The 24,174-nt window shown below is 42.4% G+C and overlaps 1 protein-coding gene across 1 annotated transcript; it reads left to right on the top strand.

The window, feature by feature from the left end:
• Nucleotides 1–13,979: 13,979 nt before the first annotated feature.
• On the top strand, nucleotides 13,980–22,770 carry rcn1 (reticulocalbin 1, EF-hand calcium binding domain). The gene is made up of 6 exons (XM_079497756.1): nucleotides 13,980–14,574; nucleotides 15,733–15,926; nucleotides 16,021–16,199; nucleotides 17,997–18,057; nucleotides 20,708–20,907; nucleotides 21,621–22,770. The coding sequence occupies exons 1-6, from the start codon at nucleotides 14,312–14,314 to the stop codon at nucleotides 21,726–21,728; spliced, it is 1,005 nt and encodes a 334-aa protein (XP_079353882.1). The 5' UTR covers nucleotides 13,980–14,311; the 3' UTR covers nucleotides 21,729–22,770.
• Nucleotides 22,771–24,174: the final 1,404 nt, after the last annotated feature.

Raw genomic sequence — 24,174 nt, 5'->3', positions numbered from 1 at the left:
GCTGGTGTTGGGACATTGTTGTGGAGATACAGTATAGTATACTCATAGCTTTGAAGTGTCTGTCTGCTGTATGTATAGTCTTGCTTTCAGCACCATGAGCGAGGGCAGAATATACCGCTTGATAGTTTGATGTCCAGATCTTCGAAAACTCTAGGCTTCCACCATGAGATTATTCTGTGTTTCTGCCCTGGTGAACTTGAGCTTGCCAAGATACCGGAGAATTGATCCACATTTTCCAGCCATAGCAGTATCGGAGATGCCTCCAACACAGCCTAAAATGCTGGTATCAGTATCGATACCAGGATTTATGTCTAATAAGTTCTATGTACCAATCTGATGTCCTCTTGCGAATTTTTGACAAATGTTCCCCCCACAATAGGCATGGTGGGATCGGGGTGCATACTTAGTTTAGACTAGTCATGGGTTAGACATGGGTTAAGGTTAGGTTTAGGTGTGCTGCCCCGTGGGAGGTTAGGGTTAGGGTGAGGGTTTGAGATAGATTGTAGTTGTAGGACTAATGACTGGTCTAACCATTGACTAGTCTAAACCAAATACTGTCTAAACTAAGTACTGCACCCGGAGGGATCAAGTTGTTAAGGCCGTCAAGATCTCGGCTCCCACCTGAGCATCTGACCATGAGGACGTGGCTTGGAATGCTCTTCACCCTCAAGCATATATACCGCCATGAGGGGCAGTAGCTACAGACGGCATCGCTCTTGGGTTTCTCTCTACCACAGAAAGTAGGTGATCCCTGGGGAACGCACGCACGCACGCACGCACGCACACACACAGTTAGTTCGGATCTATGGACAAGCCCCTTTCCATCTGATTCTTTCCATCATTCTCGTGGCAAGGACAGAGTCAGCTCCCACAGAACAGACACCCTGAAGCAGTGGCAAATAGGCTGAGCACAGTGTGTGTGTACATTACAACATATGCATGCATTGGTGTGTGTGGTTTGCACAAACATTCCACAGTGCAGGGAAGGTGTAAAGGATGCACTGTAATGCCAGCTGACAAAGATGCAGAGGAAAATGTCACCCAAATGATGACCCACAAATCAGAGGCCACAGTCACACGCAGTCACAGCCTAGAGACAACATTTAGCATCCTGCCTCAACCCACAAATGTTGATTAGGCCAGTGGTGGATATTTAGCACCAGAGCCAGTCGCCTTTGAGGAGCACTTTGTCACAGATTTATTGATGATTCAAGGCCCAGGGATGGCATTTAGCATTAGTACTTAATGGTTTAACTATGTTTGAGGGTTTATTCCTGGGCCAAGTATAGTCAGGCTGATTGAGGAGAAGATTAAATGAAATGTTTTGAGGGGGGGACAAGAGTGAAAATCCTCAGAGGGGGAATATATCCTACCCTTGTGTTAATGCGTGACCTTTGCTGAGGAAAGATCTAGGGGTCTAAGAAGGAGCCCCTTCATCAATCTGAGACGTCCTCAGGGATTAATTAATCTCATTGTCCCATTATGTCTCTGTAATTTGGTCTCCGACTGCATGGGAGAGGTCCTGCAGAGTGCAACAGCGCAAATGCTCTTCTAATCTCGGCCAGCCAGGTGCAAGTGCATTTCCTGTCAAGATTATATTCCTCTTTTCTGTTTGTTTGTTTGTTTGTTTGTTTTCAAGGTCTACTGTGGCATTGTTTTCCAGGAATCTCTATAATAATGTATCCAATATAGTCAAGGGATGGACTATGTGGATATATATACGGTTCATAGTAGACATGGTTCATAACTGTACCCGCTCCACAATCACACCAACATACAATTTACATACTACAAATGTCAGAGTCTGTAAATACAAGCCAAGAACAAACAAATCCTTTTCCACTCTAAGTTATTATGCAATGCAGTCTCTTACAGCAAGACACTGCAGTGGTTAGCTAGCCTGGCGTTGGCCAGACACGTAGCGTGGAATCACTCACTCCTCCGATACGGGGAGGAAGCGTGAGTGAAGTAAAGTGAATCTGCATGTTATCAGTATGGCCAAAGCCAGACAGTAGTTAGCCAGGGAAACCAATTAAATTAGCAGCACAGATCAAGCATCTGTTTGATGTCACTGACGCTGTGTCATGGGTGCTGACATATGCAATTGTGTTGATCAGCTCTGGGTGCGCGTCTCTGTAATGTGATGAATGTCACACTCCCCAAAACACAGAACACAAAATTAACGCTCTTTCCTAAAACCAGACCATTAATGCCAATCATTTTCTCGGGCTGAGAAAGGCTGGAGAGGGCCAGCAGCACATGCAACACAGACCCCACAGTCTCAAGATGGCACTCCAGCCCCCAGACAGTCCGCCGCTAATAACCACAGCTAATCTTCTTTTCATGGTCTTCATTACGAGCTGTCAGGACATAAATTGAGAGTAAATTGCCATGTTTATTAACACAGTACTAAAACAGCAACCTTAACTGTTCTGCCCCTTCATGCAAATGTTAATGGTTAACAATGACCAGGAAAATAAATTAAAAATCTGTGTAAAATGATACTGCAGCACACACGCACGCACGGGGCGCGCACGCACGCACGCACGCACGCACGCACGCACGCACGCACGCACACACGCACGCACGCACGCACGCACGCACGCACGCACACACACACACACACACACACAGCCCCCTTCCTACATACATACACACACACACACACATGCACAGATCTTCACCGGCACCGCCACAATTCCACTGTAATATGCCTCCTCAAACATTATGTCCTCTGTTGATGTCCCCCATTGAGAACCTATTCAGACAGACACTTGCTTGCCACATATTTGCAGCTTGAGTAACGATGGTTTGGGCTATGCTCCACGGAGCACCACATTGACAGGGTTCTGAGTCCGAGACTTTCTGCGGCCTTTGCCATATAACACAGTAATTACTAGATCAAATCTGCTCAAATTGAGGCAACGCTGTTCTGTGATCCCTCCTATACTAATCAGCATGTTGAGGTATGGCTGTGGGACTATAAATTGCTGACTTAATTAAAACCAGGACCTCTCTGTCATCTAATTACAGGGAGAAAAGGTTATTGCTTCAATGCAATTTTCCAAATATGATTCCTTCACAGTTATTAAAGGCCCAGGCGTCCTTTATTGTTTCAGATTTTTCAATATGGAAATGGCCCCGGTGACAGACGTAATGACTCGGGGAAAACGCTTCATCTCGATAGCGGCCTGGCACGGCCATTTGTCTGAGATAAGTGGAGCGGACAGGAACGAGGAAATGTCATGGGAGGCATCCCATGATTGCCTCCACTTTACAGTTGTCATTAAACAGAGCAAAGGTTTCTTTTCTCCTGCGCGGCAGCAATGAGAAGTGTATTAATCTATCTAGAATGGTAGGGGCGGTGAGTTATTATAACTATGAAAATGCACACGGGAGGGAGGGAGGGAAATGTGGAGGGTAATCACAATGTGAGGGACTCCATATTGTCTGTTCAGTCAAACCAGGAGGGAGCCTAAACATCAGCGAGACCAGTCATAGAAAAGAGGACGGCATACACTCTTCTGCCTACACATGTGTCACGCGTGACGTTTCAGTCATTTCAGCCATTTTGAAATGGGGCTAAACGGTCAGTTGAAACCAATGGGAACCGGTGCAGAAGTGGTCAAAAGTCTGGGTTTTTGGTCGTTAGTTTCATTAAACTGTTGTTTTATCCACTTTTCAGATTTTAAATGTCAGCTGACTACTTTGAAGGGCTCGCACCAAGCGTGTTAGCTTGGTATAAACAAAAGTTGGCGCCCTGAAATGCCCGTATGTTCCTTTTCGTGGCTGGGGAACAAGGAAAAAGTCCATTATGTTGCAGTTCTCGACACTACAATACTTGACCATAGTGTTGGTGTAGGATGAAGAAAAAACAATAAAATGTAGGTTCCGTCTATCTGTCAGTGAGATGTAATGAGGCAGTCAAGATAACACTGGGTTTCTTTACCACAAAAACGGAATATTCTAAACCTCCCTATTCTGAGGAGAACCTTTGGTGAAAATAGCAGATCTACAGCATCTACGAGTTCAGGAGGCATTGCAACGTGGTGTGAGCTGGTATAGATCAAATGTACAAATCTATCATCTATATGTCAGCCTGTTATCTGCAGGTTAAATGTTTGACTAATTACGTCAATATGACCAAAGTGATTAGGCTTTGTAAGACACATAATGGCTGAATCGACAAAAGTGGAAAAGGTGATTAAACATATACTGTCGTAAGTCGTTGTAGTCACAATGGGACTATGGAACAAGTATCAGTAAAATGCAGTGCACCCTGCTGGTCCATGGTGAGGTATACATTTCAAAACGAGTAAAAGTTAATTCACGCCGAAAAGACCACAAAATTAATTTCCCACTTACGGTCAATGAATCAGTTCCAGATATCCGATCTAATTCTCATCAACTTCAACTTAATTGTCACATCACAGGTTTACAGGTGTAAAGTGGGTGAAAATCATTGTTGTGCAAGCATCCATTATTTACAGTTCCCAACTTAAGGAAGGGGAATAATTATAGAGATAGAAAGAACGACAATAGGTCAGATATGTAAAATATTTCTAATATGAGCAGAGTGAAATATATATACATATGGTGATTAATGATAAAGGAATTAGGCACTGGAATGGGGCAGGTGAAATAGCAGCAGATATAATAACAGTCAGATACCTGTTACCTATCCACTTTGAGCATTGTGGCACATAAGGCCTTCATCCACTTTTCACGGTCAGCTCAGCTGCTGCAGTCCTCGCTTCAGACCATGATTTCCATCCTGCTTCTTTTCTTTCTTTCTCATGCCTCCAGGTGGTTTTTAAATTGGTCTTCCCTTTCTTCCTTTTCCTTCTGGTGCCCACATGTCATTGCTATGTTGCAGTCGTTGTTGTGCTCCTGCCGTAATGTGTCCAATGATCATCTTCTACGCAGCTTCACTTGCTCACTCAGCGGCTTCATCTCACCTCTTTCTAGCAGCTTTTCAGTACTGATGTGATCTTGCCTTATGGAACAAATCAACTGCCTTGTTGTCTCCTTTGTTCATTGTCTCCACCAGGCCGAAGGCATGGGGAGAGAGTATGTTTTGCACTCCGTCCGTCCGTGTGTCTGTCCGTCTGTGGACAGCTAATCTCCGGCACAGTTGGCTTGATCGCAGCCATACTCTGCACACACACTCCCTGAATGCCAGAGCTGAACAGCTGAACCTCTGCCCCAAGGTGTTCACATTGGCCTCTTGACAACATGCATTAGTGACTGCAGGTCTTATTACTGCAGCCAGGTTGATACTGAGAAAATGGAAGAGCTCTGCTACGCCAGAGATCACAGACTGGACCCAACTTATGACTGAAACTGCATCTTTCGAATACTCAATTGCCAGGAGGAACAATGTCAAAGGAAAGTTCCATGAAATATGGGACTACTTTTATTTGTATATTAAAAGATGGTTGCATTAACAATTTGTAATTGGTAATACATTACAGATGATATAATCACTATTGTCAACAACATAATGTGGAGGGGTGTTGTCCATTGGGGGTTTTTTTTTTGACTGCTAGTTGTGTTTGGTTTTTTGTTTGTTTTTCTTGTCTCTTTCTTTTGTGTAAGTCATGTGTATTTTGTATGCTTTATTGTAAAATCAATAAAAAACTTTGATGACAAAAAAAACACATTTTGGACAGTACACCTACAGATTTTGTTCAAAGATCACGCAAATTGGTACACAGTCTCTATAGAGCCATTCAACGAAACGTGTCTTTCAGATTTTTCAGACTCCATCCTGATTGGCTAAGATTGGCTTCCAAAGTTCGCAGGAGTGCTCAGTTTCAAACAAAATTCCAGCAAATCATGAACGCATTGTGTGATTTCCGTGAAATTGTGCACGCACATTCCCACTATAGGCCGAGGAAGAAATGCCACTTGAACATTTTCAACTCAGCCTCATGGTGGCGCTATAACTGGCTGATTAGTGTTTTTACCTCTAACTGCACGGATCTGTGTAAAACTTTGTATGCACACTCCCTAGAGACCAAGGAAAAACCCCACCACACGGCTAAAATGCACTTTTTGGCCAGAAAGGGAGTTTTCTTCACCGGAAGGAATTCAAATTCTTGTCTATGAGATTTTCTCTTGGCAATATCGGTAGAGGGTGCAGTGGAGTAAAAATCCCTTTCTGGAGAAAAATTAATCATTTTATACGTGTGGTGGGGTGCTCAGAGTGCGTCCACTAAGGAAAGTAGGCGTTCCAATAACAGAAGTATTGGTGAGTAGGTAAAACGTTCTTTATATTTACACTACAGACGAGAGGCTGGTCTGCATTTATGCGAGCACCAGTCAGAAGTCGACAGTCGCATAGCTCTAAGTGCGACGGCATTAGAGCTATGGACCAGAGCTAAGTGTATTACGGGTCTGTAACTCTAACAGTGTATAAATGGACCTATTAAATGCAAATCAAATTGGGGGTCCTTGCAAAGAAAAAGGTTGAGAATCACCGCTTCAACAACAACAAAAAATGCCTGGGATGCATCAGAAGTTACAGTTTTAAATGATGGGCAAATAACAACAGGACATGGCAGTAAGAGGCTACTACAACAGGACTGTACAATCCTGGACACTAATGCCCTGTGTCTCCCAGCATAGGGTTTTCATAATCACATTAACCAAATGCCTTCTGCAGTGTGTGTAATCACATGGTTAACTGAACATCCCTGTAGCTGCGGCCCCCCTCCCTCCCCTCCCCTTCCCCTTCCCTTTCCTCTGTGAAATATTCATGATGAAAGGCCCATCCACAATCCAGTTATTCTCTTAATGCCTAGAGTTGTTCATCCATGCTACTATTGTATGGGATTAATTCTACTATAACGTCCCGAGTACCTTTTCCCAAATATACATGTATACACTTCACAAAGTGGGACTATACTGACCCGAAGCGAACAAAATGTTAAATTCCATACCTGGATTTAAATTTGCCTACTTTACTTATGCTAAAGAAGAAGAAGGAAAAAAGAAAGAAAAAAAAGTGATAATTGACAGATAAAGTATATCAATTTGTGAGCTTGAAATTCAAGTTAATCATGTGATGTGTCTCAAAACTCAAATTAAACAAGCCTGCAATTTTAACATATCTCAAACTTTACCGTCAAACAAAAAATGTACAGTCAGTAATAATAAAGAGATTTGTGTTCCACTGGGAAAACATATTTATATTTCCTCATCTCCGCACAACACACTGATTCAAATTGACTGGGCAGGGCTAATTTAAATACATTAACTATTCATTAATTGAATAAAAAGGCCAGTTAGCCCCAGGGTCATTTTATAATCATAAACTGGGGTGTACAGTTTATGCAAAACAGCAAAGTGCCATGTGCTGGCTTATTATGCTAATGACAAAATGCATGTTTTTTTCCTGGCCATCCAGGGTGATTAGGCATGACAGTGTCAGCAAGTTGTTTCCAGGGTACAGACTCTCCAACGCTACTGCATGTTGAGATGAGGTATATCTGGATAATGGACTCTTATAGTCCCTTCAGTTGAGATATGATTGCTCTTCTCTCACACTGCCTCTCACACAGACACAGCGCTGTTGCAGTTCTCTCTGTCTTTTGGCCTAATTATGTTGCAGTCTTGTCTTGGTCTCAAACAATGGTCTGACATTTCTAAATGTTTGAAACAAAATCACCTTCTATTTAAGCCTGCTTGCATGCATTTAAAAAGTATATGCAATAAACAACAACAAAAATACCATTCTGTTAGCATCAAAATGCTGTGGCTTAAAACATACAGTACATTCTCTGTCCTGGTGTGTTTTGTATTGCCTTTACAAACGTGTAATGCTGCTATACAGCCTACAGTCTAAAGAGAAGATTCATTAGCAGTTTATCCTATACCAGCATGACGCCCTGAGGCCATTTTGAGGGCACGCATCCGCCTGGGTGATGGCAGACTGCTGGGCGAGCGCTGGCACTTTGGCATGGGGGGTCAGATCGACAACATTATGTAATGAATTCTGTACTTGCCATATATGGAGCGTGTCTAGAGTGTACAGGGTACATATGAGGTCATATGGAATGTCAGAACAGGAAGGACGGGTGGGGAAGCTGGTGGCTGACGTGTCACAAGGCGTGATGTCACAAGGCGTGACCATATATGGAGGCGTGATGTCACGAGGCGTGACCACATATGGAGGCGTGATGTCACGAGGCGTGACCACATATGGAGGCGTGATGTCACAAGGCGTGGGTCTTGTTCTTAAAGGGGTGTAAAGGGGTGTAACTGTAAGTAACATGTATACCGATAGTAATCATTGCTGAGTGTTTGTTGGCATCTTTCCAGCTCTTTAGTAAACACTAAACAGAAAAATCACACCTGTGTGAAGTGAGGGGCGCTCTTATCATCATACATCATCTCATTCTGGCCAATCAGAATTTCACCTTCGTCTTCAATGTTTGTGTTACGCAATGTTTGTGTTTACACAAACACTCATAATTGTCCATTTTTGTGTTAGGACAACATTTGGGTTGCACACACACTAAAAGCTGGACATAGGAAAGAAATATATAATTTTAGGGCAGCAGGACTATTGACTTTGTTTTGCCAAGATGAAGAGACAAGACAACGTATTGTCTGAACCAGATTCCGAATTTGTGGATTTCTATAATTTAATGGATTATAAGATTTGGCCTTTATCTCTTGGACAGGAGGTCACTAAAATAGATTTTTCCCTGCATACCTTGGATCATGACACAACTCCCCATAGAGTATAGGCCATGTCATGCCCAATGTCTGCCATTTATCATTTTCTTCAAAACTATGATTTTTCTTTTTTTTTACTTTTTTACTTTTTTTGAGTGGTGTAAACCACTCCTACAACTGGCTTTGTTAGTTTACGTGTCCGTCTGTCCGTACGTCTGTCTGTTCGTACCAAAAAATGAGCATGGTTGCTATGGTCACCCAGTTCACACGGGTGTGATTTCATTACGTCAGACATTACGTCAGACCACAGTTGATCAGTCTATATAAGACCTTACACCACTCAGTTCACACGGGTGTGATTTTTTATGGTTTGCAAAGTTTGCAGGTGTTTAAGGTGTAATAAAATGTTTGCATTGAACAAGTCCCCATACTAATAATTCAAGAGCACTTCTAGGCAATTGGATATTCTAGCTTGACATTTTACTTTTTGATCGACCTTTGAGATAACTTTTAGTGCTAGATAGTTTATTGTCTAATTTGCAGCCTACCGGTATGTAAGTAACTTCTTCCTATAGGCTGTATAACTCTAAAGTCATGTACTACCACTGTGAACCCATGTCTTTAGTTTAGCATTAGATCTAGAGTATTGACTCTGTTTTGCCAAGATGAAAGAAAAAGAAAACGTATTGTCTGATAAGGATGTTTTGTTTTGTAATCTTTCTACCAATATTAATCATGATGAGACGCTAAAGAGCTGAATCATCAGCAAACACATTTTCATCTCTTGAACCACAGGTCATCAAAATAGATTTTTTCATTTTCACAATCTCAGAATATGCAGTCTGGAACTACACCTCCCGAAAGCTGATATAAGAAAGAAACTATCATCTGTTTGTCATTTCTGTTCCTGAAAATATATTTTAAAATATCTTTAAAACATATTTTTGAATTCCATTTTCTGATATGCAGCAAGCCATATCGAAACGGAAGTGAGGAGGAGTCGGGACATCCGCTTGCTTTAGTCCTGTATCGTCTGGTTTGGGAGACTAATTTCCACGCAACTAGATATTCCGCCATTTTACATTTTGTTCAAACTTATTTTGTTCTAATCTTCCTACAGGTTTTGTCCAAACCTCAGGAAGAAGGTAGGAAGTCCGCACACCGTTCTTTAAGCTCCCAGTAGTTTATTAGGATATCAGGAATCAACGTTTTGACCCCTCCGGGTCTTCATCAGGAATGAGTATACAACAAAGTAGGCGTGTTTCGTTGCTGTCGGGAGGAAACCTCATAACTCCATTTTGAGGTTTTTGATTTTTCTTTGGCATAAATCAGTGCTATTGAACACCCTTTACGTCTGTGTGTTGTTTTGAAAATATTGAACCAATGGAAAGTAGTAAAAAGTGCTTTGGACAAAACCTCTTAACTCCATTGGAACCTCAAACTGTCTGTTAAAACAACTAACTCCACCACCTCTCCCCCTCTCATGGAAGTAATTGACAATATATAAAGTTACGACACCAACTTTGATGAGGCAGTATTGCTTTGTTTTAAAAAATATAAAGTTTTCTTAATTTCCTGAAAAATGTATATTTTTCATTTCCTGAAATGAGGTTTCCTCCCGACAGCAGACACATACAGGTTGACAAGCTGTCTTTGCAATGAAGGTAATCAGAGTAGTCAAATGACCCCCCCCCCCCCCCCCCCATCTACTGACATATAAGATAACATACAACGTTTGTAGAGCATAGTCAAGTATCCAGTCCAGGGTGGGCTGAAACAATAGTGCAGGAAAATAAATAATTAACTGCGAACCAATAAATATCAGAATAGCAAAGAAACAACTAAGCCTACAAATGATAACCATAAAAATCAATAACACAGATAAGGTACAGCAATTGCAGTACAGATCAAAGGACATGGCATAAGGACAAAAATGCATAAACCTTTTGTCCAAACCATTTGTCCAAACCTCACACACAATGTTCCACATTAACTCTGGAGTCACATGCATCATACAGATTTGTGATATTCCATATTGCTTGGCTTGTAAAGTTTGTGGGAGGCATCTATTTTGCAATAAATGCCAAAAATCATCAGATTAATCCCAAATTGTAATCACATATATTGAGGTGCTTCTGCACAGCGAAACCGGGCAAAGGAAAACCCTGCAACTAAATTGTGTTATGGAACATAACCTACTGTGAAGCTGTTCACATAAAGTTTACTTATACTACAAGAAAAACATGCACATGTACATATGTTACTATTTTATTTTATTTTATACTCTTTTAAATGCTCTTTCATGAACTCTTATTCTATCCCTTTGTTTACTGTGCTTGCTTGTTTTCTTGTTTTGAATATTATGCTATATATATGCTGCTGCATTGTCTGTAAGGAAGCCAAACAAAAATAAGTTTTACTCTCATGTACCTGTACACAAGATGTAACAATAAAGTACAACTTTGAACAACAGCAATTTCACATAGATATAGAGGGCACCAAACATGTGCTACAGAATTCACCATATTAGTGTAGGCTCGGCCGGGAGGCGAACCCAGGACCTATAAATGGCGCGTACATTACCAATCGGCTAAAGAGCCAGGCCCGATAAGCAAGCATGCATGCAACGCAGCAGCGCATAGCCTACAGTCACCCCCCGCACCTGCAACAGCCAGGAGCTATAGGCTCGACTGACTGGAGGGACCTCCACAACCAGGCAGGTAACGTGCTGTCGACTACCCGGAATAGGTCTGTAGGAACGACAGAGGAACCTACTCCCACCGCTGCCACCAATGTAGCCTCGGCCCGGGAGGCGAACCCGGGACCTACGTATGTATCCCGAAAGGCACATGCGTTACCAGTCGGCTAAAGAGCCAGGATCGATAGGCAAGCAGTAATGTAGCGCCTACATTAGTTTACAATGTAGGCCATGCGATGCTACGTTGCTACACTGCAAACTAATGTAGGCCATACGAGGCTACGTTGCTGCTGCACCCTGTAGACTCTACAGGGTGTAGACTGAGACTCATGTGACAATGAGTGTCTAACAGCTTTTTGATACATGAAGTTTGCCTGTAATTGGATTCCCAAATTTAGGAGCGGGGGAGGGGGTATTTTTGTATATCAGTTTACAAAAAGCCTTATGATGAAAGCAAATTGGAATCACATGCTGAGGGAGGGGCCTCTATGTGCACCTCCAAAAGTACGTTCACTTCTGACCATAGGGGGCACCACAAATGTGAAAAGTTGTGTGTCATATAGACGATGAGATGAGATATTCAGCCCTGGCCTGGGTATAGGCCACCCTGCCTGGTGAAGATATTCAGCCCTGGGTATAGGCCACCCTGCCTGGTGGAGATATTCAGCCCTGGGTATAGGCCACCCTGCCTGGTGGATATATTAATTCCCTGGGTATAGGCCACCCTGCCTGGTGGAGATATTCAGCCCTGAGTATAGGCCACCCTGCCTGGTGGATATATTAATTCCCTGGGTATAGGCCACCCCGCCTGGTGGAGATATTCATTCCCTGGGTATAGGCCACCCTGCCTGGTGGAGATATTCAGCCCTGGGTATAGGCCACCCTGCCTGGTGGATATATTAATTCCCTGGGTATAGGCCACCCTGCCTGGTGGATATATTAATTCCCTGGGTATAGGCCACCCTGCCTGGTGGATATATTAATTCCCTGGGTATAGGCCACCCTGCCTGGTGGAGATATTCAGCCCTGGGTATAGGCCACCCTGCCTGGTGGATATATTAATTCCCTGGGTATAGGCCACCCTGCCTGGTGGAGATATTCATTCCCTGGGTATAGGCCACCCCGCCTGGTGGAGATATTCATTCCTCAGCACACCACTAATTTGTCCTGTCGCCTATAATACGAAGTTTTTGTTAGGTGCTAATAAGAGCTATTTCTGACATTCATAAGTTGCACTCTCTGATGGAAATTATTAATAAACCAGTTTAAGCACTAACTAGTCTAGATGCTGTCAATTGTACAGTATAGGCTACTGTCTGTAGGTGCATTTAATTACATTCACATACATGTAATACATATACGTACGTATACATACATTTAGAATATTCAATGTATGACATACAAACATTGCATACATTATTGCACCGTAGTTGCGACCATAGGTCGCATTTACTATGAAAACCTGCATTTCCGTGTGTCACGTCACACCTCCATATATGGTCACTCCTTGTGACATCACGTCTCCACATATGGTCACGAATCGTGACATCACGTCTCCATCTCCATATATGGAGCTGACCTGTTCTGACATTCCATATGTTGATCCTTCCCCATCCGTCCTTCCTCTTCGATGTCTCCCTTTTGACTGATACCTGTCTATTCATACTCTAGAGACGGGCCTGCCCCAGTTATTAGTGCAGCCACGCCGGCAGCCGGCGAAAACTAGAGTTCACAACAGGCCCAGCCCTACCTGGGCCCTCATCAAACCCTGTACACTCAAGACACTGCCACCCTTAGATCTCCATATATGGAGCTGACCTGTTCTGACATTCCTTATGTTGATCTGACCTCATCAAACCAAAGACATGCTTCATATAAGGCCAGTACAGAATTCATTCCATATGTTGATCTGACCCCCCATGCCAAAGCGCCAGCGCTCACCCAGCAGTCTGCCGTCACTCAGGCCGGCAGGCAGATGCGTGCCCTCAGGGCGTCTTACTGGTATTAGTGTGAAATGGCCTGGGCATAGTTGAAATTAAACATCCAGTGCATAATTGATTTCAGCTCTTGAATGAGCATAATTTCATTCAGATGTGTAGTGTTTTATGATAGATATAGATTATGCAGAGGCCTTCTGTGTTGGTTATGGACAACCGTGGGTCCGACCGACTCGACACCGGGCACTGCACTCCCTGTGGTGGTGGTGTGGTCAAATTTGAAGAGACTAGATAGATTATTATTATTCTGACATGTCAGAATCGATAAAATACATCTACGAGAGTAAATCTTACTCTCGTAGAGTAAGAGCACAGTCACAGTGTGTGCAGTGTCAGTGTGCATTTTGTGCACAGTCACAGTATTTCATTTTTGCAGGCATCATCTCCCTGACTGGCACTGCTCCAGCCTGCAGCATGCACTGTCTGCAACCATAGTCTGCAACTCATCTTGCAACGTGGCGCCGGAGGTCCTCTCGTGTGTTACCGACAGCGGATGGACCAATGGCATAGGTACTCTCAACAAAAGAGGCGGGGGGTTGTCTGAAATAAGAAATGTGATTGGCTCTGCGTGAGGGGGCAGGCGGGCAGCGTGAAAACAAAGTTTGGTTGCGTAATATTCTCAGCAAACCACACAATATTGCCGAAAACCGGCTGCAGTGTAGTTGACAAGTTGTTCTTAGGAGTGTTGTAGGCTAACTACCGTAAATGCTCACAGACAGTGCTGAGATTTTGCTGCTGGATGCTCTGCCGGTGTTGCACTCCGTTGGTAAAGGCAGAGATAGACAGTGTTGTGTGGAGGAGGGACCCACGGTCGAACTACCTGCACTTTAGCAGTTTACATATTCTGTGTGTTCCATAGTAGTAGTGCCATCGTCAAGCTCAGAAACAGCTGACTTGACCTCAGGAAAACCCAACCTTTATTTCCACTCTGATGATGATGGATGTGTGTAGTAGGTACGTGGTGTGCGCTCTGCTTCTGTGTGCCGTTATTGCCGTGACACTGGTGCACGGTAAGCCAACGTTAAGAAAGGAAAGGGTCCACCATATCCCCGATCCAGAAGTGAGCAAGCAGCAGCAGCAAGTACCCCACGAAGACAATAGGAGCTACCAGTACGACCATGAGGCCTTTCTGGGCAAAGATGAGGCCAAGACATTCGATCAGCTCACCCCCGAGGAGAGCAAGGACAGGCTTGGGTAAGGAAGGCTCAGATTATGAAGCTCTCATCTGGATCAGATAATTCTCCATGCTGTTGTATGATCGATTTGGACCAGAGCATCTTCTCTCTGTCTGCATGCAAGGAATTATAAATGCCAGGCATTTAAAAGTCAAGACATTCAAAGCCAATTAGGGCTATATCGGGCCGAGGACATGTGTGTAGTTAATGTTTCTTTCTGTAAAACTGCTGCGTGTAGTTATCTAGATTAGGTCCATTAACATTTCAACAAGTGGTACTAACTTGAGAAACATTGCGTGTTAGAAAATCTTAATGAAATAACGGAGCATTATCTATCATGCCTAAAGGAAGTAACAGTCGTCGTGATATTCGCACACATTCCAATGGTTATAATTGCCTAATGCCTAGCTTTTTAATTATAGATGGCACATTAACATTTTGAATGGTGTCAAAGTTGCAGTCAAGTCAAAGCATATATACAGCTGCAGTGGTAGCTATCATCACATAGTGTAATCTATTGTACGGGCCCACTGTCTGTCTGTACATGGAAACTTGTGAAGTAGCTCAGCTACTATAGCTCTGGTCCATAGCCTTACTGCTTTGATTCTGCCATGCAGGGCAGAATCAAAGCGGTAAGGCTATGGACCAGAGCTACTCAGCTACTATGTTGGCTACTACAACTCTGAGAACACAGTTTGGCATCATGCAACACACGAGTTCAGTTGGCTGAATGGGCGTAGTCCGTGTTGTGTTGGCGCTTTACTTGCCACAGAATTCCCTTTCCTGTCATGATCCATAAGAGGGAGGATCTATTCTATGTATGCAACATCACAACGTGGCAACTGAGAGAGAACATGTACACTTGTCTGCCTTTTGTAGAATGAATGGCCTGAGACTTTCCAAGTGTAGCGTTTTCAGACAACTCAGACCTCTTTACAGCCAAACTTGGCCCATGAAAAACGTATTTTTACAGTACTTATCCTGTCACTTGATTGAGTTATGGTTGAGTGCCTGTATTGCCCAGTGCCCACTTCACAATTACAGGTGCTCTCTCACTGCTGGCTGGGTGTCAGAATATATTATAGGCCATGACATCAGTATTTGGATTATATCTATCTGTATTTAAATAAATGATAATTTAATGTTGCTGCATGTGCATTCTCTTTACCTCACACAGTAAGATCGTGGACCGGATAGACGGTGATGCCGACGGTCACATCACCGCCATTGAACTGAAGGCTTGGATAAAAAGGGTTCAGAAGCGTTATGTATATGAGAATGTAGCCAAGGTGTGGACCGATTATGACCTGAACAAAGACAACCACATCTCGTGGGACGAGTACAAGCAAGCCACTTATGGCTACTACCTTTGTAAGTATCAAGTTCTCTATTCAGATTTGGGCAACACATTTTGAGTTTACTATTAGTGTTCTGGGATCACTGATTTTTCTTTCCATCTTGGCAGCCAATCCAGATGAGTTTGACGATGCGACCGACCAGTTCAGCTTCAAGAAGATGCTCCCTCGCGACGAGCGGCGTTTCAAGACGGCAGATCTGAACAGGGATCTGTTTGCCGACAGAGAGGAGTTCACAGCATTCCTCCACCCCGAGGAGTTTGACCACATGAAAGACATCGTGATTTTGGTACGTCCTCTCCACACTGCCATAGGAACATGATGTGTGATTAGACAGATTTAAACCAGAGGGTGCATATCAGGCTGGAATACAAAACAACTCGCCCCTTTACCAACTCGCCCCGGGCGTACAGCCGGCGGAACAGCGCGGACTGGTATTCCTAAAGTAATCTAAGTAAATTATGCTTAAACGGTTAACCTAACCTTATTCCTAAACTTAACCCCAGTAAAACTATGCCTAAACCTAACCCTATTCCTAAACTTAACCCCAGTAAAACTATGCCTAACCCTAAACTTATTTCTAACCTTATTCTCAGTAAAACAAAATAAAGAATACAAGAACTGCCGCACAGAGCTGTCGGCGTGAGGTCGGCGGAAAAAAGCTGGGGCGCGATGGAATTGGGGCATAAGTTACTAGAGAGCATAACAATTTACACATTTTGATTTAGAAATCAAATCACCCTGGCAGATACTCTACATGACAGTCCTGGACCTTTGGGGGAACTGCAAGTGGGAACACACGCCCTCTTGGTAGTCAGAACACTCCCTCTTGGCAGTCAGAACTGCACACTCACTCCTCATTTTCCAGCGCAGTCTGAAAACTCACCTCTTCAGACTCCTCCTCACTCCCCGTGTCTCTTCTTGTCCCCTTGCTTTAGATTAATGCTAGTTATACTAATTGCTCATAGTACATTTTGATGTGTTATCTGCATGTAGTTTAGATGCTTGATGTTTACCTGTATGCTAGTTCTTTGAGGCACTATTCAATTCAAAGGGCTTTATTGGCATGAGAAAACATACGTTTACATTGCCAAAGCAAAAGGCACAATACAGCAATACAACCAAAACAAAATGTATGTACATTTGAAAGTCGGAGTCTTCAATAAATCACTTTCTATGTACCAAGATCACTTGATGCAGATAGTGCAGGAATACACACAATTTTTGTACTTATGTACAGATATGGGAGTTTTTTGTCATTAGTCATGTTTTCAAAATCTCTGTGGGTGATCGTAATCTGGGGGAAGTATGTGAAGTATGTGTCTCTGATGGCACTACATGGTTGTCTTTGCACCTACTTATGTGGCTATTTACACTGTCGTTTGTTTAGCAGGGTTCTAAATTGTAAAATGTAGAAGTATGATCCAATCAGTTCGTTTGCCTTTTCTGTTCAATTTGTTCAGGTTGAGGGCTCCTCAACCATTTGGATACATTTGCTACATTTGGATATAACTTCATATTGAAGAATCTTTAATTCTGCCTGCAAATTACTATCTAGTGGGATAGTCTGACTATTCCACTTAAGACTTCTTTAAATATACATTTCGGTACAAGTGTTGCAAGTAATGCACTGTCTCGGTGTCCATAAAACAATGATGACCCATTTGAGTTAATTATTAATAGTTCATTTTTAAAATATTATGAGTGTTACCAAAGTCATGCTCAAGTAGTGGCATCTTCAGTGATTAATTGCGATGTCTCAGTCTGACTAAAACAAAGGTAGCCTTTACCAATATAATAGACAAAATGTCTAAAATGTTCCAAGACAGTTTGTTCGGCTGCTATTGTTTTTTAACACAGTTTGATGGTTAACCACATGAGCAATCCTTTAAGCTAGAAATCAATTACATTCCACCTAATCTGATGGCTCAAAAGTCCAGAGGTATGAAGACTCGTAGCTTTGCTTGTACTGCCTGGAGGCTCCTGGAGCCCAGAGTTTCTATTTAATTACTGTCATTGAAGGTTACACTGCTATTGACCCTTGCATCCACATTTTATGATATCAATACGTCCTATTTGTGTGCAGGAAACCCTGGAGGATATTGATAAGAATGGTGATGGACATGTGGACGAGGATGAGTATATTGGTAAGTCGTTCATCTGTAAGGCTCATCTACATTTAATAACTATACAACAAAATCCAGAGTGCAGCGACGGCTCCAGAAAATTGTGACTGGGGGTGCTATGGGGGGGCTGGCTATTTAGAGGGGGGGCTAATGAATCTTGGTTTACATATAAGTCAGTCAATTGGGCTTGTTTTTAGGGGGGGATAAGCCTCCACCCTTGCCCCCCCCCCCTGGAGCCGTCCCTGCCAGAGTGTTCATTTGATTTTGAGGGCTCTAGTTTGCGGGAGGTATACCAGGCACAATAGGCCTTTCGGTAAGCGCCACCCTCCTCCCGCCCCTCCCCTGTTACTGTTGCTAAGTAGGACACTCTTGCTGCTCCTACACTGAGGACTGTGTTATGTCGCCGTTTTTCCGAAGAGGAATAGAAGTATTAACATCAAGAACATCCATACTATAATAACGCCATGGTGAAACGTTGCTGTTGGCAAAGCAGGAAAGGGCGCACTCCAGTGTTGGTGAGGTGCTGGCCTAAGGTAGTAAATAAGTAAAAATGAGAAAAGGCCGCACACACGTAGCCACGATGCTGTATATTTATTGACAAGAATCCAAAGTTTCGACCTTTTGGCCTTCTTTAGGGAAAAGAAACGTTGCTGTTGAGCATCATGCAACAGTGCTTCATATGTACCCAGAACGTTTGGGGCATTTTCTTTCGAACGGCTCAAAAATAATAATTATCTTGATACAATACTGTGACGGTCACTGTCTTATCCGATGCTAATGCTAACAGAGACAGACTGTTTCACTCATTCACCCTCCCTGCTACTAAATCATACTATTACCGTCAACTTTGACTAAACGATGGTTAAATCAGTCGTCCAACAAACAACTTACCTTGGCGCAAATGTAGGTGTGCTTTGTAGCAGAAAATCATCAATAATTTTGTTTGGCACATCTTTCAGCTGTAAACTAGTGACGGCCGCCTCCTCCACCTCCACATTGTTAATTGTAATTGTAAACACTGACATGTGCGCACCCACGGGAAAACTAATAAAAGAAAATGCCCCAAACGTTTCTGGGTACCTATGAAGCACTGTTACAGGACGCCCAACAGCAACGTTTCACCATGGCGTTATTATAGTATGGATGTTCTTGATGTTAATACTTCTATTCCTCTTCAGAAAAACGGTGACATAACACAGTCCTCAGTGTAGGAGCAGCAAGAGTGTCCTACTTAGCAACAGTAAAGGGAGGGGGGTGGCGCTTACCAAAAGGTCCATTGGCCTATCTATAACAACAGTGCAGTGTTAAGTTCCATACAGCAGAGGGAGTTACACAAGCCACATTCAAGCCAGATTCAGCTCAAACAAGGGGTTAAATTAATTTCGCTCCTATGTCACTAAAATGTGGAACGCCCTACGAACAGCCATTATGAAATGCGAATCCCTAAGACTCCTTCAAAACCGCTCTCAACAAGAACTTGCAGGTGTCTGCAATTCGAAACTGGCCCCTGTAAAAAAAAAAAAAGCCCCCCCCACCTCTTTATTTTTATACCGTACAGTGTATATTTGTATGTATTTTAATAAAATGTTTTGATGAATTGAAAATGCATGACCTTTATAAGTCTTAAGGCTTTTTCTGGTTTTATTTTATTTTTTTATAGCGGATTTTGTATTGACCTGTACTTTCCTTGAACTGTACCCATTCTACAAACTGTTAAACTGTATGGAAAATTTAAATTAATCAAACAGGACAGGTGCTTAAAGATGAATAACTGAGGCCGCACCCACAGCTGTATGATAAAGGGGGAGGGGTTAGGGGAGGAGATGATATTGTGATGTCACTATATCACTGTTTTTTTCATTGGCACGTTTGACTGTCAAGGTTTCAGGAAGAAACCCTAAATACAAAAGGAAGACATTATTGCACATATAACAACCACACCAAGGGGTCTAATGAAGTACTGTCACCTCATAAACGCGTGAAACTGGAAAAAATACAAAAATCACGGCCATTCTCCCTTCAGATTATTCAAGATTCTGAAGTATTGTGAGGCAAAACGTACAACAACCCTCACTGTAGTTCCCTGGTTTTTCAGCACTTTCCCCCCCACATCCCAGAGGAATAGATTCTGCCCCGTATTCTTTCGTGTCCTAATTACAGAATCAAAGCCGTGCTTGTTGGAAGCTCTGGGAAACTTCTGTGAGCCTGCACGTGACATAAACCCTCTCACTCCACTCCCCAGTCCAGATAGAGTGGTGCTGCATGGTTGTGTCTTTTCAGACCCACAGAACTTTGTTTAATCTCTTTCTGGTGCGTCTGGTCATCTCTACTCTGCATCCCCTGATTACAAGACATAAGCAGTGATCATCACGGCTGTATACGCATGCCTGGCATTTTGTGTGCCACATGCTGAATAGTTATGTCTATTTCTATTGGGTCTCTTCCAAGGTTATAGCTTAGAATTTTTTATAAAGTTATTATAATTTTTTTCATTCTTTTTTTTGGTAATGTTTTAATGCAGGTTTTCAAGTTTTTTTTATTTTTTGAAAAGGTTTAGTTTTTGTTTTGTTTATTAGTTTTAGCCGATCTTTTTGCATTTATTTTTTTATTTTTTTAAAATGTCACAATGTAACCCTGCTTCCTCCAATGTTATATTCCTCTGTGGTTTCAGCTGACATGTTCTCCCACGAGGACGGCGGTCCAGAGCCAGATTGGGTCAAGACTGAGAGGGACCAGTTCTCAGACTTCCGGGACTTGAACAAGGACGGGAAGATGGATCAAGAGGAGATCCGCCAGTGGATTCTGCCTCAGGACTACGACCATGCCCAGGCCGAGGCCAGACATCTAGTGTACGAGTCGGACCAGGACAAGGTACAAATATGTCTGTTTTTATTGACTTATGGCATCTTTTTATATAAAAATAATACTGTAACTGTGTCCTGTATGTCCCGAACACGTTTTTAAGATTCCGATCATTTTATTTTGAGTATCTGCCGATTTTCTTTCCCGATCCGATATTATATTTTTATAGAACACTCTTATGCCATATCACAATAGTACAGTATCCAAAATCACAGACCAAGTCTAATATCATGATATTGATACTAGGGATGTCCTGATCATGTTTTTTAGCTCTGAATCCGATCGTTGAAAATGACGTGATTACGACAACCCTAGCATTAACCCATTAATACAATCAGATAGGACTTTTCTGTTTGGATGAATGGGCTGTCAATGGGAAGTTGCACCTAGTTGGCACCTTGCTGCCAAGATGGCCGTGGTCTGAATATCGTCAATAGAGAGCCATTTAACCCTTCACCCATTTTGGGCAGTAACCCCTTTTGGTGTTGGCATTATGTTATGCTTTAGCTATTGAAAAATAGCAGATCTACAAGCTCATAGCGACCTACAAGCTCAGAGCTTGAAGAAACATAGCTTTTTCAGAGAACTGTCAGGATGTAGAAGACATTTTTAGAATCTGATCTCAGGTCAAAATGGGTTAACCCTTAAAAAAATGTAACTAATATTCTCTGTCTTCTCAAGTTTACTGATCCAGTGGCGTGTGTGTCTGTCTGTCTTTTCAGGATCAGATGCTTAGCAAGCAAGAGATCTTAGAGAACTGGAACATGTTTGTGGGAAGTCAGGCTACCAACTATGGAGAGGACCTCACCAGGAACCACGATGAGCTCTGAGCTCGCAACGAGTGTGCGTGGTGTGTATGCGTGAGAGACGACGAGGGTTATTCAAAAAAAAGCTGCGTCTCCAAAGACAAAATCCCAGACTCTTCCTGGCCCCCTGCCACCACTGCAAAACACCTCTTAATCCATTCCGTCCTTTCCTCAATGTAGTTGGACAGAGAAGCTTGGAGAAAAAAAGATACCTTGTAACTGACACCAGGAGGGAGGAGGACTGGTCTTACCACTGACACTAAGGTTCCATCTTAGGATATATACTGTATATTGGCCTGGTTCTGTTTCTGACATTCAGGAATAAAACCAGACTCAGATGAGTTGTTTTAAAGACCATCGATGGTGCCTTCCAGCCATTATTGCTGGGCTTAGCTGCCTCATAGATATGTGTAGAAGATAGTTGAACCTTATATAATATGTTATTACAAGCAAGAATGTAAGGTTGATGGGCAGCAGGAACATGTCTTTTTTTATGGTGAAGCTAAATGTGAAAGCACAGCTCGGAACACTTTGTGATTGATTTATTTATTTAGTGAGTCTGGGAGTGATACAGTGGTCAAATGAAGACTGGTAAAATGCAAACATTAAAAATGCAAACATTAGAAATGCTGCCTTTCATCTAATATATTGTTTTCATTAAATGTTTGTACTGCAGACACAAATTGTGTTTTTTCTTATTTTCTTTTTTACACAATCCTGCCAAATCATTTCATTGCTTTTCTTGTTGAGATACTCCTGGTTAAATGTTTTAAGAACTGTTACAAATGTGTCTGGTTCTGCACGTATTGCTCCTTCACTATAGCCTGTGAAAGATTATCGCCTTGATTTTTTGGTTTAGGTTTTTGTGTATTTATTGGTAGACTTGCGTTAATTTGTTGTTGAGCCTTTTATTGGGTTTTGCCCTCCTGTACCCATCTAAATGATCAAAGGGATGAATGAGCTTTGGAAGTGGCATATTGGCTTAAATTACAACAAACTTGTACTTGTCATTGTATTTACAGTATTGGTTTACATTTTTGAATATTGAAACACAATTTTGAAATTACACTTGTGTGTGTGTGTCTTTAATTTAAATTTCATTTTAAATGCCTTGCATTTTTACTTTGCTCTTAAAAACTATCATCTCTGTGAAATTACAGAGAATTTTAGAGATATTTTCCAACTGTACTCAAGCAATGAACTTCTATATATCTTTGACAATTGCCACACTACTAAGCAGCTGCCTATTTTGCATGAATTAACATGCATTATATGCAGTATTTCCTTAGTTTTGCAAACATGTATTGCAAATCCTGCATTTATTTCTTACTTCTTACTTCTCTTTCAGAGATGTGTTCCACATATGCTCTCCCTCTGTCTATACAGTACATGGGAACTAGACTAGTCTTCATTCACGGGGACAGAATCCCAGTGATTCAATTTCAAACTAAGAGTTTGCACTACTTTTGCACTTTTATGCCCCTTCAAATTTAGCCAGTATCTCTCTGTTCCTTACTCTTCCAAATTCTCACACTGCTTTTTCCTCACTCTCATGACCTCACTTGCCATTTGGTTCCATTTTGAATCATGAGCTTACCTGAACAAGTCCTAACTTGTGCTGTGTCTGCGTGTGTGTACTGTACACACACACGCTGTGCTGTGTCTGCGTGTGTGTACTGTACATATGTGCTTCCATAAAACTCCTGCGCATCATGCAGACAAGGGCATAGAAAAGCCAACTGCCAGACAGTGTTGATTGTCTGTTTTTTGTAGATTTGTCTATTTAAGATTTTGACTCGATGAGCATTAACAACTACGGAATATGGGGACACTGTTAACACTGTTTAGTGACTAATTGTGGCGCGGACACATACACACAATAGAGATGGGGTTTAGCTGACTTGCTGTTGCTCCTGGCTGTTGCAGTAAAACACTCATGTAACTGAGAAAGCGTCCTAGCCAGTCATCCTGTCCCCTCTGCCTGCTCAAGTGGAACATGTGGATATATGTGTGCCAGTTAGCAAGACAAGTCAAGCGGGACCAACACGATAAAGCTCATTAGGAACAAGGGACAGTGGATGTGTGTGTGTGTATCTGTGTGTGTGTGTGGGCTGTGATGATGTTTGTAATGTAGGACCTTCTTCAAGCAGTTCAACATGGCCAGTAGGTCACATCTACTCTCAGTCAAGGACTATGGAAGGCAGAAATGTCCATAGGGCTGTTCACTGAATATGTTTGGTGCTGAATAGGAATTCTTGCTATTTCGTTTCATAATGAGCAAGGCTGGCTGACACGCAATCCATACAGAATTACAGAAACTAGTAAACAATGTGCGGGCCCCACTTGCATGGTGTCGTACATGAATAGATTTTCCCTTACACATTCATCTTTGCATGTCTGATAAAAAAAAAGCCCCGATGCTGAGGAAATGTCAAAGTAGAGGTGTTGTCTGCAGATGTATTTGAAGTTC

The sequence above is a fragment of the Electrona antarctica genome, assembly GCF_951216825.1.
Source record: "Electrona antarctica genome assembly, chromosome: 3".
Classification (NCBI taxonomy): Eukaryota; Metazoa; Chordata; class Actinopteri; order Myctophiformes; family Myctophidae; genus Electrona; species Electrona antarctica.
Note: the sequence above shows the minus strand (reverse complement) of the source record. Positions and strands in the feature narration are given on the sequence as shown.

Coding starts and splice junctions, on each gene's coding strand:
- rcn1 (XM_079497756.1), top strand. CDS start 14,312: ATGATGATGGATGTGTGTAGTAGGTACGTGGTGTGCGCTCTGCTTCTG. Junction 15,927..16,020: donor CACTTATGGCTACTACCTTT/GTAAGTATCAAG, acceptor CCATCTTGGCAG/CCAATCCAGATGAGTTTGAC. Junction 20,908..21,620: donor ACGAGTCGGACCAGGACAAG/GTACAAATATGT, acceptor CTGTCTTTTCAG/GATCAGATGCTTAGCAAGCA.